Below are 16,882 nucleotides of genomic sequence, written 5' to 3'. Positions count from 1 at the left end.
AATATGTACAGCTGCTTCATATGTTCATGCATATCCACAGTATACATCCTCTTTAAATTCATAGAGAGTTCATATCTTTAACGATGATGTTTCCAAAGAGCCGCGGGTGGTTGTGGTTTACAACTGTTGTATCAGACTTATGATCTCTAATGTGACCCTTGAATGCACCAGGTGGTTTCTGCTTTATGCAGGGCTTTGGAGACAAAAGTTTCCCCTCAATGCAACCAGACATTCCCCTAATACTGCTGTCCGAGGTGTCAAAATCAAATTCAGGTCAAGGTCAGGTTGTGGTTAGGAAAAAAAAATACTATATGTAATGAAAAATGTTCAAAAGAAAACTCCAAATCTGCTTTTTATATAATTAATATATTATGTAAACATATCAATTTAGTATTTTTATATGCAGTAGGGCAGTTTCACACATATAATACAGGAAAAAGAAACCCAAGTTTATAAAGTTTTGTCACAACAGTTTTTTATTTGTAAACCTACTTAACAATTTTTTTTGCTGCCTTCTTCAACGTCATGTCTATCTCTACAATACTGGCTGATGTCTGTATTTCAATAAATGCAGTAAAAGTATGATAGATAATAGTGCATGCTGATTTTCTAGAACATTTACTTTTGTCTATAATGTCATATATTGTATATATATTGTATTATGAAGTACATACTGAGGCTCTTATTATATTTCTATTTTTTATTTTTACTTTTACTTATATGTAGGCCTTTATATAAATTTATATTTCTATACATATTGTGTTAAATATTGTAATATAATTAGTATTTCTATTCTTTAACATTGTGTGAGAACAATCCCCGAAGATCAATAAAGTATTTCTGATTCTAATTTTTAAAGAAATTATCTGTATTGTTCATATTCAAAAAAATCAGCAAGCACTATTATCCATCTAACCTTTACTGCATGTATTGAAATAAATACACCAACCACTGTTGTAGAGGATGAAATGATGTTCCCCGACCTGAAGAGGACAGCAAAAACAGAAGAAGAAGTTCGATTGAATCTGCGATCGTCTAACTGAGTCTGTTTGAGTCACTTCCTGGTTCAAAGTCCAGCTGAGAGAAATGGTCCAGAATAAATAACAGTTAACATTGCAGATGTTTATAGATCTGTATTTATTGGTCGCTCAGCAGACAGACAGACAGAGAGAGAGAGACAGACATGCAGCAGTCTGTGGAGGCTCTGGTCCGACTGCTGGAGTCATACAGAGGAAGAGATAAAGTTGTGAGTATTCATGAAGTTCATATAGATTCAACGTGGGTTGTCAACACATGGGATTCATTATTAACCATTAATAAAGCTTTTAATTACTCTTAAAACCCTTAAGACTGGGTGGCTTATTAGAAAGTGGCACTAAAGTGTAAATAATAAATACTGGTGCAGTAAAATTATTACTTTTTTATTAATGTATAATTCTTCTATGTAAAATGATTTTAGAGATGTTGAAAATACTACTGTTGTTAAATAAATAGTCTAATAGTTGTTCTGGAGAATATTAATTAGTTGGTTACAGCTTTTTAATTGTGAGGTTTTGCTTGTTTTTTTTCTCGTCTTATGTCCTAATAATCTGAATATGTTTTTCGGATTCTGGGCTCTTGGGAAATTATGTTGGGAAATAGTAGAAATTCAATATTTTCTTATGTTTTGTTCACCAAACAATTAACTAAGAAACTTAAGAGCAGGTTCATCAATAATGACTGCATTTTGGTTGGGATGCTCCGCAGCTCTTTAGTCATAAAGGGCTTATAATTCCTCTATAAAACATTAATTAATTATAATGAATATAAATAAAGATATTAGTCACAACATAGAAACCATTCATAAAGGATGGATTTCAAATACTCGACCATAAACTAGTAAAATGTGTTAGAAAGTTAACACACACTGAACAGAATAACACTTTAAAATAAGCAGATAATTGTCCAATCTTTACTAAATCCTTGAAAGTCTCCTCTTTGACTCCATACTTTAAGATCTTCCCGGTGTTTCGCTCCTCTTTCAGATCAGGACGGTCTGTTATGGCTCCCAGCTGGTTGGAGGAGTTCTCTCCCGGACGGCAGACGCAGAGGTTTCATCCCACCGGCTCGGGAAAAGTCTGCTGCTGTTTTCTGCTCAGCTCAGCCACTGCCGGACGGTGCTGAGGCTGTTTGATGATCTGTCCATGTTGTCTTACTCCCACAGCTATGGGATGGGAGCCAGGGTGAGCCACACAGCCACACTCTCCCCCAGTCCTTCTTCTCCTCTCGGGTCTTATCATTTAGTTTAAGGGGGGTTGAAACATGATACAAGGTGGTGTCAAACTTCCTATGTATGAAATAATGTCAGTTTAGGATGATATTTAGGATTCTTGGTGTTACAGAAACATGTTTCCTTACTGCATTTAGGGAAAAAAACTATTTTAGGAGAGGAAGTTATTACAGAACCGTCCTAAATGAACTAAGTTAGGAAGTTTATTTATCCTAAATTCAAAATAACCGCCCAACATGGTGATGATTCACTAAAGTTTTGTCTTTTTTTTTTACAAATTTTTAATCATTTTTTATTCCAGAATTGATTATAAAAAGGAAATTACGTTAGCCTGACGCTAACACATTATGGGAATTAAAGGTCCTGCGTGTAGGATTTAGTGGCATCTACTGGTTTAGTTGTAGATCGCAACTCTGTCGCTTCATCCTTGGTTTGTTCATTCTGGGCTCCTGTAGAAACATGGCGAACAAAAACACAACGGTTCGACAGGACGAGTGCCGATTGAAGCATCAAGTTTACGGTTTGCAGTCAGGATTTGTTAAGTTAAAGTAAGATAAGAAGTCTGTAATAGGACAGGACACAGCCAGGAGTTTAGGAAATACTTTGGTAATAGGAAGATCTTTGACATTTCAGTTAAATTAGGACAAGCAGTCAGGAAATTCTTCTGTAATGAGGCCCGATATTGGTTTGGAAAGTAGAACTTGAACGCCTCTCAGACTGATTTTTTTGTTTGTACTCAACAGCTACAGTTCCCATGAAGCTTTGACAGTGGTTGTGTTTGTTAAGACTCACAGTAAACATAAAAAAAATAACAAAATAATTCTTGTTAAATCGTAAAGGTTTTACATGTTGCGTGTCGTTCACAGGAGGAGGACGCAGGCGTGCGCTGGATATCGGTGCTGACCAACGTGGCCGACCAGCTGTACTACCCCTGTGAACACATCGCGTGGGCTGCCGACGCCGAGCTCATCAAAGTGAAGTCTGATAAGTGGTGGCTGTTCAGTACAGTGCTGTGGGGAACCTCGCTGCTGCTGGGAATACTCAGGTCGGAGAGCTTCTCTATTTGACACTCATATAGAGCATTTATAGACCGTACTCCTTATGAAATGATCTACAGAGACCCAACAGTTCCCACCAGGAGCAAACACTTGGTGACAGTGGGAAGGAAAAACAGCTTTTTATCAAATCAACTGACTGAATACAACAAATATCAGTTATATGATCATTGTGTACAGAAACCATCCTAATTACCACGCTGAATATAAGGCTGGAAAAATCATAAAGTAAACAATGAGTTGATCCTTCTAACAGATATTTCCTGTGTAGATAAAGTGTAATAGACCTTTATATTCCTCTGTGCCTCAGAGCTTTGGTTGCTGGGTGACATGTTCCTTTATTAACCTCAGTCACACATACACCAACCTGCTGCTGTAAAAACTCACCAGACCACAAAGTGTGTATTCATCCGCAGCTGAAAATAGTCCCCAAGAAATACACTAATTCTGTTGGAGTCACACACAAAATTACTGAGCCTTCTTTAAAAGTTATATGTATATATATTGAATTCACTTGCCACTGGATGTCGCACTGAATCATCCCATCACAGAAATAATATAAAACACGCCAAAACCGACTTTCTTAGTCTTAAATAAACCTTTAATTCACAGAGTGAGGTGTGAAAATATTCCTGTGGGGACAAACATTTACGTCAACGTTTACTTCAACGTTATCCTTTAAGGATGAAACAAAAAAAAAGATGTTTTTGAATATTTTTTAAAGATTTAAATCTTCAGTAGGAACCAGTGGGCTTGGTGTTGAGTGTCACTGAGGAAGGGTAAACTGGGATGTTTGAAAGATGGACAAACACGTCATTTTTTTTGTGGGATTAGTTGACATTAAGAAAAATACAGAATAATACCAGCCTCATCCTTTAAGTACATTAAATGCTGAATGTGTTAAAAACCTAACAGTATAACTTGCGAAGCAGTTAAATTAAATTCTATTCAAAGGGAAAGTGTAAAATATATGTACAGATACAGAAAAGTCTGTCTGAGTTGAATCTTTTGCTCTTCAGATCCCTCCGAGTTCTGCTGCTGCTGAAGAAGAAGCTGAAGAGGGACCGAGGTGGCAGCAGGTATCTGTTTGTTTCTACACTGCGAGACGTCGTCCTCTGATAGAAACGTACTCGTCCTGATTTAAACGTGTTTTCTTCCTGCAGTCGCTCTCAGCTCCGCAGACAGATGCGAGGGGAGGTTCTCTCCGTCCTCAGCAGCGTGGCTGACCTCAGTAATGCCGTTCACTGGATGCCGCCCGGCTTCCTGTGGGCAGGACGATTCCCCAACTGGCTGGTGGGGCTGATGGGCACCGTCTCGTCTGTGATTGGTTTGATCCAGATGAACGCCGGCGACAGCTACCAGACAGACGGCACATAGTCTTCACCTCACAGCAAGGAAATAGATTAGATGCTTTGATGACTGAGTGAGTGATGTTTATTAGTGGAAAATGCTGAGTGAAAGGAGGTTAAATCTCTGTGGAGATTCATTTTGTAGCCAGTCATCCAAGTGCTTAATGAGATGTGACTGAAAGCCTCCTGAAAAAGTGGCAAAACATCTTTAATTGCTTCGGATTTTTTAATGATATTTGGACATTTTCATCCGTCATCACACAGTTTGAGGTCAGATTTGAAGATAAAATCAATCAATTAAATGTTATTTTACTTCGCTCTTACTGCAGCAGTGTCACAATCACACAAATGTGAAATATATTTTTTTAATTCATGTGTTGTTAAATGCAGATAAAAGTATTTACATGCCGTTTTAGTGCAGTTTGCAGGTTTTTAGAAAGCAGAATAAACCTCCTAATGATGTTATGATTATACATTTGGAGGCAGATCCTCAGGTAAATTGTATTTAGCTCATAATATCTCCTACTTTTTGTTCTCTGAGAGTTCCCAAAACCAACAACTTTGTCTGGGACGACAACTCTTTTGCCTGAGGGGCCCAAGACTCCTCACAGTGTGCATGCTTGTTTTGTTTGTATGCAAAGTGGTCTGTGGTGCCTCTACCTGTTCAGTCAGTGAACAATAAGTTCAAACAGGGATGATTTTATGAGAGATACAGTGACACTGTGAAAAGACTGGTACATTGCTGCCTTAGATACACACTCCATGTACCTAATTTCCAGTCTTTAATTGTTGCATATACAGTAAATCATAAACATTGAATTAATTATAACATCTTTTAGTGATTTATATCTATGGACAAGTAGAAATTGTTGCATAATGTTTAAAGACCAACTCAGTGTTGTTTCTATAAAGGATGTAATGTCTTCAAACTACACTACAGTAAGCTGCTTTCACCAATAGTTCCTCAGTGATGAAGTTGTGATCGCTGGTGAAATTTAATGCATAAATATCTGATTTGCATTAAAGAATCAGCACAAAAAAACACCGACAACCAACACTGAAGAAGTTTTTATGTCTGTGTTTCTGGTGAAACGTGTAAAGTTATTTTAGATGATGTAAACTAATGAGATTTTTAAATAAATTGAACTGTCTGTCATTCCTTGGATCGTTTTTATTGACGTTTGATTGAGCAGGTCTGGAAGAGTCATCACGACGTATGCAACCGTTGCCTTCATGTGCCGACGTACAGCTCGGGATTTAGAGCTTCCTGAGCTCAAACAATGACACATCTGTATCAGAAAACTACTTTTATTCTGCAACAGAAAGAATTTAACAACTTATTTTTCTTGATCCATCATTTTAAACTGTAGTGATAAAGACAGCAGTAGGATAGTTGTATTAAATTATAAATCAGATGGTTAAATTAAAAATATATATTTTTTTTTAAAGTATGTGTTTTCGATTGAATACGAGTTTTGTTTATAACCTAGAATTTGGAAATGTGTTTTAAATAGATCTTGTGGTTTAAGTCATGTCTATAGAGGAAGCAAAAAAGGGAAGAGAAACCACGAGTCTGAAAAACACTGCGAATGCACAAGAGCACCTGAACGCAGCACAACCAAAGAGTCAGCGAATAAAAAAAAAAAAAAAAAAGAGCAGCCGAGTCGAGATCAGCAACAATGGCAGTAAAACTCTGCTTTACACCGCGATTATTTGTTATCATGTGAAACATTATTGTGGCTGACGGTGTTTCTGTTGTTAGTATGACGAAGAAAACGAAGCCAAAGTTTTGGAAAAGACTCAAATCTCAAACCACGTCAACTCATCGGTCGTGGCACCGGCAGCAGTCTCCTCTGCGTGGGCACAAAGACCCCGAGAAAGACCCCGAGTATCAGGTACGAGCTGCTCTCCTTCCTTCGGCTTAAAGTCCTGGTGGGTTTTTAATAAATAATAATAACTGTATACTGTGTTAATGAACTCGTACCGCGACGCTGCGGTTTGAAATAAGCGAAACTAGTCAGCGTTGAGCTACTTTGTGGGCTAGCTTTGAGGTAGCCCCACTGAGTTAACTGTGACAGATTATAATGTTACTATATAAGATAATAAAGTCACATGTAGGACCTAGAATCGGCTCAGATATCGTGGTGCATTGTGGATCATTTTTATGCCAAATTTACCAGGAGATCTGCCTTGTTTTTTAAAAGTATTGGAGCAGTTACTTAAATTTTACCTGTTAATGATGCTGCTTAAATTAGCAGTTTTTTGAATGGAGTCTGGTGTGCGCCATCAAAACCTGGACATTTAGAGGCTAGTTTTCCACTTGGAACTGGATTAAAGTGACCAAATAAGCTGGAAATTAAGAATATTTTGTCCTGGGGAATGTTTAATAGTATTTTATCCCCTCACTCAGATTGCCGTACATAAACCTGGGTGTGTATTTTGTTTTAAACTATTGGACTGGAGTTAAATGTGTCAATACCAGTAAGTTATATGACCAGTTGTGAGCAAGTGCTGTAGAAAAACTCCTGGAAAATAATGTGGGAAGAGTTCCTTATTCTCTCTAGGGTACATTAGTGTATGTAAAGGCAACTGGATGTCTATTTGATGGTTACACATAATGTACATGTTGTTTTATGTACTTTGAGCTTCAGGCTGTTTTCTATCTTGATGGTCATGGGGCAATGAGGATAAGCGGGCTGTGTGATTGGACTTGGGATTTCACAATCACTTATGTGAGACAGACTCTACATCAATAGTTTCATTGGTGAACCCAGTTTCCTGGTGGCCTCTTAATGAAACTGCTGCACAGTAATGTCACTTTCACACACAGGCTTTCTTTCAAAATGGACTCAGACGTTTGCCCCGCTGATCAGTCAGCCTCTGCACCCTCCCTGTGTTCTGCCTCTGTCCCTGTTAATGGAGCCTCTGTGGTCGAGGTCCCCACGCAGACTGTCGCCGCTCCAGGTGCAGAGGTGGAGGAACTGGAGTCCTACAACTTCATCGAGCCTCCTCCGTTAGACTGGAGGTCTGACTCCTCTAGTGAGGTGGGCTCAGCAGACGACCTGGACGACCCCAGCTTTACCCCCTCTGTTGAAGATCTGGACAAACCCAGTCCGGGTGAACCAGTGTTACTACCTTTGAGTGACACTGTGACTTCACTCGACGTAAACGAGCAGGAGCTTGTGGGAAACATTGCAGAACCAGTGCAGAAAACTAGCGGGGCATTAGAGGAAGAAGATGAAGCAGCTGAGGAAGAGGAAGTGGGGAGAGTTGAGGACTCGGAGGGTGCTGGGAAATACCAGGAAGAGGTTCTACGTGATGTGGAGAGTAGGGTCAGCGAAGAGGAGGTTGAGGTCGCTAACAACAGATCAGGTGATGAAGACCACAGCCGCATCCACAGCCTGCTCAGCCAGCTCCAGCTGATGGGCGAAGAGCCTCATCCCAGCCGGCAGACGGCACCTCACCTCACCCAGCATCAGTACCACGACCGGTCTGAGCTGGAAGCGTGCGCTCCCTCCTCCCAAATAACGGACGACTGCACCGAAACCTCGGGGCTGCTGTTCTCGGAGCGCCACCAGAGAGACCTGCTGGGGATGCTGCAGTTCACAGAGATCAACGCCACCTCCGACCCCGCCTGTCTGCCCCACCGAGGAGAGGTGGACGCCGTGGTGTCCGTTTCCTACAGTCAGGAGGATGCTCAGAGGTTCTGGGGGAATTACGGGAACGGGCAACAGCGGCGGCACAGGGACGACTCCCTTGCCTCCCTGCCTGATGACGAGTATCCTGAGCCAGTGTGGATGAAGCTGGGCGAGGAGCCTCCGGAGGAAGACGAGGCTGCTGCAGAGGGCGAGCAGGTCGGTTTTAAGACTATTAATATAATCAGCTTAAAGGAGGATGAATTATAAACTCTAAATTAGCTGAATTATTCATTTTAGTCTAATGTAACTTTCATATGTTTAAAACTACTCAGTATAAAACTCCACAAAAATTAGATTTAAAATAAAGTCAATTAAATGTTTATCATTAGAGATGTTGAAGTTTGACCATTTATAATGATGTAATTTGGGTTTTGATTGAAACTAACAAATATTTATGAGTTAGTTTTTTGGTTTAATTGAGTAATCAGTCTACAAAATGTCAAATTGAATTAAATAATGACCATCACAAGTTACCACAACCCAGTGGTTTGTCTGATAAGCAGCTGAAACAAAACTTTTAATTTATTTAATAATGCTGTAAAACAGAGAAAAGCAAGGTAGCTTCAGGGTTGGTGTTTATGATCGCGCCAATGTTTGGTCTTTTTAAGTTGCTAGGTAACCAAAAGGATCAATTATGGGAACTATAACCTTTAAAATTGATCAGTTACTGAACTTTTTTGTTATTTTCTTCATGTACTAGGATTGGAATTGATGTCGAGACTTTATTGATACCAATGCTATTATCAGTTCTGCTCATCGGTCCGATTCTTTATCGATTCCCTTATTGATTCCTGATCAGTCTTCTATCATATAAAATGGATTAAATGAGAGAATGTTTGTGCAGCATTCATTTTTATTTCTGTTTTGGGCGTCTAAACACAAAGAAATCGCTGCAGTGTTTTTAAGAATTGATACAATATGAAGAAACAAAATATCTGAATTCAATATTTTCCCCTATTTTCTTTGACTGTCCATTAATTTCTCCCTTTTCTGTCATTGCAGAGTGCCGATCACCCTTCATATAAAGACGGTGAGCCACCAGCACACTTCTTTCATCTCATTAGAAATTCAGCTTTTTATTTTCTGTGTCAGATGAGAGCAAGTCACTGTGTTAATGTTATTGTGTTTTCGCTCTGAAGTGCCCGGTCCCTGTGACCCCGAGGACTTGTTAGATGGAGTTGTTTTTGGTGCAAAGTATCTGGGATCCACTCAGCTCAAATCAGAGAAGAACCCGTCTACAAGCGCCCGTATGGCGCAGGCTCAGGAGGCTGTGGACCGCATTAAGGTGAACTCCGATAAGAGACGCTCACAGTGAACAGACCAGCTCTGACTGTGACTTTGTTCTAGTGATTTTAAGGATAATTTTTTACATACATGGTACAGGCTTCATATCAGTGTTTGTTTGTTTTCAGGCTCCGGAGGGAGAGTCGCAGCCGATGACAGAGGTGGATCTGTTCATCTCCACTCAGCGAATCAAAGTGCTCACTGCTGACACACAGGTATGTTTTGCTGTTTTTAAATTTGGGGTTTTAAACCACATGTGGTCGAAACTACCACAGGTCTTCTGGCTTCTGAGCGAACAGATACTGATTGATGCTATTAATGGTTTTCAGGTTGTAGAATGGATTTAAATTTGGAAAACATGATAACGTATACAAATTTTAAGTTTTTAAGTGTCAAATAAAATGATTTACCTCATCATACTTCATCCAACAATTCACAGGGGTATGTTGGGAAGAAAGAAAGAACTGTAATTGGAGGAAAAGTTATAAGATCTGAATCCATAACCGGTTCCAGATTGTCCAATTTATCGTATGTGTCCGAGCTCATCAATTCCTTATCAATGCCGGGATGTTTTTTTGACAATTGCACATTGTAAGAGAAGACTCAGTGGAAAACCTCAAGGACAACAAACTGTTGCTACCGTTAGTTCTCAGGCTACAGCGTTTTTTTCAAAGGGAATAAACAAAGAATTGGACCGATAAGCAAAACCGACATTGGAATTGGAATCAATAAAATCGGAACAATTCACATCCCTAATAACTAAAACACTAAAATATATGTGGGAATCCTTAAATGTCTGCCAGTGTTTATTTGTTCTTGATTAAGTGTCCCTACCTGCTGAATTGTAATTAGATTTGAGGTTTGATTAACATAAAAAACATCAGTGAACTTTCCTTTAATAAAGGAGGGTTGCACTTTTATATTTCCACCTTCAAGCTGAGCCCTCGCAGCAGGAACCCTTAATATAGAACAGGATGGTGATTTAATACGAGAGCTCTGCAGTAACGTTGCAGTTATAGTAGCGTCTATTTTCCTCCACTGTGTGGTTGAATTGTCAGGAGAGTCAAAGTGGGTCATCTACTGTCGGCTCCCTCTCTGCATGGCTGGTTGCTCCTCATTGCACCATAATTGGTGATTTTTTCTCTTTTTTATGAAGATGACATTTCAGTTACAAACAATATTCTTGACAATTTTAAGCCACATAGTGTTTAATTTCATCTCATACTAGCATCTTAACTTTATTTATTATAACTATATTATAACTTGTGTTCGAAGGGAAAGTTGCACTTATGATTTCATCATTATAGTAACAAGAGGTGAGCAGAACTCTTTCCACCTGTTGTTGCATTCAAAGACACTGAATTTCTCAGATTTAATGACCTATAAATGGCTACTTGTTATTTTTTTGGCCTATGGTTGGCTTTATTTTTATAGAGAGAGCTGTAGAGAGACAGGAAAGGTGTTTGGAGAGAGAGGGGATGACACGCAGCAAAGGGCCACAGGTCGGATTCGGACCCGGGCCGCTGCAGCAACTCCGTATATTGGTCGCCAGCTCTACCGACTGAGCTAACCGGGCACCCAGCTCAACATTTCTAATACAAGAAATCTTCAGTCACATAATCCTTTCCACACATTTGTCTTCTGAATGAGATCAACATTAATGTAGTTAATCAAGTGTCCTTGAATGCCTCACCAGTGAGAGTTTGGATGTTGTCTCTACCAACCAGGCACAACAACGTAACTGACAAAAACAGAAAATAAAGGAGTGGCCATCCTTCTTTGTCATATATTAACAAGTAGAGACTTGAAGGTAAAGTGAAATCCAAACCTTTCTGTCTGTTTCTAAAATCATTAACACCCTCGTGTCTCATTTTCCACACAGGAAGCGATGATGGATCACGCTCTGCAGATGATCTCTTACATTGCCGACATCGGCAACATCGTGGTCCTAATGGCACGGAGGAAACGTAAAGGGCCGGACAGTGACCAGCCCTCTTCCTCCTCATCCTCCTCTGGGCCTCAGAAGAAGTGTTTAATGATCTGCCACGTCTTCTCCTCTGACGACGTGAGTTAGTCGATCGAAGGGTCTGAACACATAAACGTTACCAGTAGAAAGTAAACATCATGATAGTGTTTTCACTCATTAGCTTTGTTATTTTGGACTCTAGTAGGACTTCATAGTGGACAAACTTCATCATGTCAATTCATTTGTAGACTCGAACCTTTGGCTCACAGTTCAAGACATTATTAGCATCTTTAGCTCCCCTCAGCCTTGCATCTCAGATCAAATGTGCTGTTTTCTCGGCCACACAACAGTTACAGCTTCAGCTTGGCCTGGTTTCCTTCCCCCAGACAGCCAGTGAGTTCTCCTGAATGTAAAAACGCTCTGGCTGTCGTCCCAGTTTCCCACTCTTGGCAAGACTGAATAGGAGGAGGAAGAGTTTCTTTTTAGAAACTAATTAGCTGTGGGATACTGAAGGCCATGAGGCCGCTGCGTCTACTGCTAGTTCTTTCCCAACTTTACTCCTCTTAAATGACAGGATTTACAATGGGTGGGGGCAAGTGAGCGAATGAATGTAACAGATAGTTTTGGTTTTTTAAAATAGATCACCTTTTATAGAGCATCAGACTTGATGCTCTATTTCTGGTTGATGTTTTAGTTTCAGGGTGTGACCGTTGAGTGTTTTGCAGCTGAACTCATTTGCTTTAATTTGTTCACATGAAAATGGAGGGTAAAAAAACAAAGACTTAGAAGAATATTTATTTAACAAATGCCTCAACGATTCAGATATAAACCCTCCCAGGAGGAATGACTGTGTCCTCCACCCTGTGTCTCTCCATCCAGGCTCAGGTCATAGCCCAAGCTATCGGCCAGGCGTTCGGCGTGGCCTACCAGCAGTTTCTTCAGGCCAACGGCATCAAAGCCAGCGACCTGAGGCCGGGCGAGTACAGCGACTACCTGGAAAGTCAGGAGCTCTACAACGGAGACCTGGCCCACTTCTCTGATTCTCAGAACATCCGAGACGTAAGCGTAGTGATTGTCAGCACACACATAAGAAGAGTCATGTGAGGTGTAGAGGTTGAATGCCTAATTGAAATCATGAATGTCTACCTCAATATCACGTTTTAGCTTTTTCAGATGTTTATAACAGCCTCTGGAAACATCTGGAAAAATATCATGTGTTACTCCAGATGTGGGTCAGAAGTTCAGATCAGTAGGCCTCTTGACAGAAAGAGTATTCAGTTCTTTATTTTTTTCTTTATTCAACAGTTATCTCTCATCTTCATCTCACCTAATGTCACCTCTTATCCGGGGCTCCAAATTAACTTTTTTCTTCAGCGTCCCGCAACTGAATTTTACCTCCAACTGTCCCAGAATCAACGCAACATTTGTTCTTATTTTCATTTTACTTAATATATGAATATAGTTTAACACAGTGTTTTTACACCATGTACCACATCCGATAGTGAAACAAAAATATTACAGGAAAGGCTAAACTTATTTTCTGGAAATTTGTAGTATTTTGATAGCAGCTATTATATGTTTTTTAAATGTATTTCGTTAAAAAATATATATTTTAGAGATTTGTCCAGGTACCACCAGGAGGAGCTCAAGTAGCACCACAGTTTGAGAACCAGCGATTTAATTATTATTTTTCAGTAACTCTGATCACTTCATTGATTCACTCTGGTCCTCTGTGGCAGTTCTGCTAGTTGTTTCCTGTGCATGAGATTTCTATTATTCTTGTAGTCATTAGTTGAGTTACTGTTTCTTATTTATGTTTAACTGTTTGATCACTGCAGTGCAAATGCAAATCTGTTTCTGATTGGTACACTGCAGTGGATATTTACATACACATACTATAAACATTAAACTCACTACAGAGACATTTTATATTTGAAGTAAAAACTAAAATCTACAAAGGAAGGGAGAAGCTCAAACTAACTATATAAATATTTACAAGCTCAAACAAACTATTTACATATTAGCTACAGAAACACCCTGATCCCGAGTTTTGGAGAGAGAGACGGTCAAACACGCCACCAAAACACGTGACAACTGTGGAGGGAAATAACCGGTTAACCAGGTGAAAACATTAAGATTTCTGTGTCTCTGTGGTTCAGGTAGTCATCACTAAGGCTCCCGGAGAGATCTTGGGTCTGGCGGTGGTGGAGTCGGGCTGGGGCTCCATCCTGCCCACAGTGGTGGTGGCCAACCTCCTTCACGGAGGTCCGGCTGAGCGCAGCGGCGAGCTCAGCATCGGTGACCGCATCATGTCCGTCAACAGCACCAGCATGGTGGGTCTGCCCATCAGCACCTGCCAGAACATTATCCGGGTAAGAAAGGAAACTTACAATCAGAGTAATTTAATTAACAATAAAACTTTATCTACAGTAATTAATGTGTTGTTGTTATAATGATGGAATAATTTCTTTATTGGGCTTCAGGTAAAACACTAAAATGTAAACAAACACTACATTCAAGTGTTTCACTGCAAATGTACTTCCCTTAGGATGCACTAGATGGTGCTGTGTTTCCATGCACTGTGATTGTACAAATAAACGTATTGATTTGATAGTGGACTCAGATGTTATTTGGGGTTTAAAGGTCTAACATCAGTATTTATCCAGTTGTGTATAGCCAGTATTTCACACATATGTAATATTTTAAGAGGTAGAGCAGAAGCTTTGAAGCATTTGTGTTTTGAGGCTGTGTCTGTACACTTTATGGTAATTCGTGAGGCTGCAGAATTCACATGCAGAGGGTCGTGACCATGAGTCTGAACGGCAACCTAACAACAGTCAGCGTCTGCTATCATGTATTCACATCATAAAAAAACATAAAAAACAGTCTTAAATAGATTATAGATAGAGGAATAGAGAAACTGTTGTGCAATCCACTGACAGACACAGAAATAATTCATGTAAAACATTTTCAAGTTCCTCCAGGATAAAGACTAAAGTGTTTGTAGAGATTTAAGGTAGTAATGCAGCACACATCACTAAAGTATACATTAAATTCACATTATTTTCTTTCTATCTCAGGACTTAAAAAGCCAAAAGTATGTGAAGCTCAGCATCGTCCACTGCCCACCAGTCACCATGGCGATCATCAGGAGGCCAGATCCCAAGTTTCAGCTCGGCTTCAGTGTGGAGGACGGCATCGTAAGTCAATATTCATATTTTCTGTGTCTCATAATTAAACTTACGGGAGGTTTGTCTCGTCTTCACAGTCGGTTGTTGTATTTTCTTCACTTTTTGATGAGATAATCTCAAGTCTGTGTCCGACTACTAGTGTGTTGTTGTGAAATTCCTTTCTGTCTTCCTGTTGCAGATCTGCAGTCTAATGCGCGGCGGTATAGCGGAGAGAGGAGGCATTCGCGTCGGGCACCGCATCATTGAAATCAACGGGCAGAGTGTCGTCGCCACACCGCACGATAAAATCATCCAGATCCTGACGAATGCTGTCGGAGAGGTGAGAAGAGATTAAATATAAAATTTTACTTTGATTTTACATTTGTTACATTTTTGAACATTTAACTTTTATAATTTTTCTCTCTCTGCGCAGATTCACTTAAAGACCATGCCAGCCTCAACCTATCGACTCTTAACAGGCCAGGAGCAACCAGTGTTTCTTTGAGCGCTTCCTGCTACATAAAGGACAAAAATACTGCACAGTGTTCAAGCTACATGAACTTTTGCCAAACTCAGAAAATATTATGCAATTGATCACACAGCGTATCACGAGCTGTTGTCACAGCACTGAACACAACAAAGTAGTCTAGCTATATATTTTTAAGATGTAAAGCACATTGGAATATTGTGAAAGCATATTTTAAAGTGACAGGGATAGATGGTAGCTCTTTATATTTATCTGATATTTAACAATGCAAGCATTAGGTGGGATGCAATAATTCATAAACTGAATATTTTTTTGGGACTTCTCTAACTTTTGAATGGTGTTGAGTAAACTGTAGAGTTCGTGGTCTTCCAGCCCCGGTGTGTTGCCAGAGTGCCTGAGCTGAACGTGCTCGCTGGGGAAACCTTATTGAATCAGTACACAGAGTCTGTGTATTTCATTGTGATTTACTTCCAGTCCTTCACGTACACACGTGCATATCAACAAGTGTCTGTCACACGCTCCACAGAAGGCTCTGGTTCATTCATACAGTGCTTCCCTGACTGTGCCTGACAGGAAGCAGACATCATGCACAATTAAAGGTAAATGCCTTATTGATAGAGAGATGCGTATATTTTTAAGAACTTTGCTGTTTTGGATGTTCATTAAAATGATCTGTAAGATATCCCATTGAGTTATTTATTGACAGAAGTCATTGATTATGTTTCAGAGGCAAAGTTGCTTTTGTACAAGAGGCTCTAAATGAAATGAAATTATTTAAAAAACAAATTATATCCCTATGTACGTAGAGCTTCTGTATATCTGAATTCGGACAGCTCTATAAATATGTTGTCTTTGCTGTACATGTAATTGAAAAATACATCAAATTCTTAATAGCACAGTTCATATAAGGAAATTAATGTAATAATTGAAGATGTAATGTTAATATCTTTACTGCTATTTTATTTAGTTACAAGTATACAATGTAATCATATACTGCTTGTGCTAATAAAGTAATGCCTTTTATTTATGTGAATATTATTATAAGGCAGTGGTTCCCAACCTGGAGGTCGTGACCCCCCAATTAAGTAAGGCTTTCTTGATTTAAGGGGTGTAAGAAGACTTTAAAAATATACACAGTAGGCCTGTATAACATCATTCCATTCATTCATGTGAAGAAAACCACTGCTAAACATCCTCATCCTGCTTTAGAACAATGGCCAAGTATCAAGAAGAAGAAAACACTAAATTTGTCAAGGAAGAAGCCTATTAAGTATGTATGATTGTTACAAATTACAAAAAGCATAATACAGACAGAGGATTGTGTAAAGAAATACAAGAAAATATCAGAACAACTGGTCTCTAATGCAATATTGACAAGAAGTAATTGCTCAAAAGTCATCCAAATCACTAATGTTACACAAACTTCCTGCAGCTATTACGTTCTCTGTGTGGGTTAATTGTACAGTTTATCAGTTGTTCTTGTATGTGTTAAATATAATATGAAATATCCATAAAATATGTCAGTGAATGATAGAAAAGGGTTGCACACCACTGTTACAAGACACACTTCATACCATCTGTGTCACTAAGCATTTACACAACGC

At 39.4% G+C, this 16,882-nt stretch overlaps 2 protein-coding genes across 2 annotated transcripts; both read left to right on the top strand.

Moving 5' to 3' along the window:
• The first annotated feature begins 1,053 nt into the window (after positions 1-1,053).
• pex11g (peroxisomal biogenesis factor 11 gamma) lies at positions 1,054-5,829 on the top strand. Its single transcript, XM_051376546.1, has 5 exons — positions 1,054-1,246; positions 2,025-2,222; positions 3,136-3,314; positions 4,344-4,403; positions 4,488-5,829. Exons 1-5 carry the CDS (start codon positions 1,184-1,186, stop codon positions 4,699-4,701), a joined length of 714 nt encoding a protein of 237 aa, XP_051232506.1. The 5' UTR covers positions 1,054-1,183; the 3' UTR covers positions 4,702-5,829.
• Positions 5,830-6,293: 464 nt separating this feature from the next.
• On the top strand, positions 6,294-16,301 carry si:ch73-40i7.5 (amyloid-beta A4 precursor protein-binding family A member 3). The gene is made up of 11 exons (XM_051376505.1): positions 6,294-6,568; positions 7,504-8,527; positions 9,374-9,401; positions 9,511-9,656; positions 9,784-9,870; positions 11,538-11,720; positions 12,501-12,680; positions 13,781-13,993; positions 14,702-14,821; positions 14,991-15,131; positions 15,225-16,301. The coding sequence occupies exons 2-11, from the start codon at positions 7,517-7,519 to the stop codon at positions 15,294-15,296; spliced, it is 2,181 nt and encodes a 726-aa protein (XP_051232465.1). The 5' UTR covers positions 6,294-6,568; positions 7,504-7,516; the 3' UTR covers positions 15,297-16,301.
• The last annotated feature ends 581 nt before the right edge of the window (positions 16,302-16,882 follow it).

This window comes from Dicentrarchus labrax, unplaced genomic scaffold (genome assembly GCF_905237075.1).
Source record: "Dicentrarchus labrax unplaced genomic scaffold, dlabrax2021, whole genome shotgun sequence".
Taxonomy (NCBI): Eukaryota; Metazoa; Chordata; class Actinopteri; family Moronidae; genus Dicentrarchus; species Dicentrarchus labrax.
The sequence above is the reverse complement of the archived record's forward strand: the minus strand, read 5'-3'. Positions and strand labels throughout refer to the sequence as shown.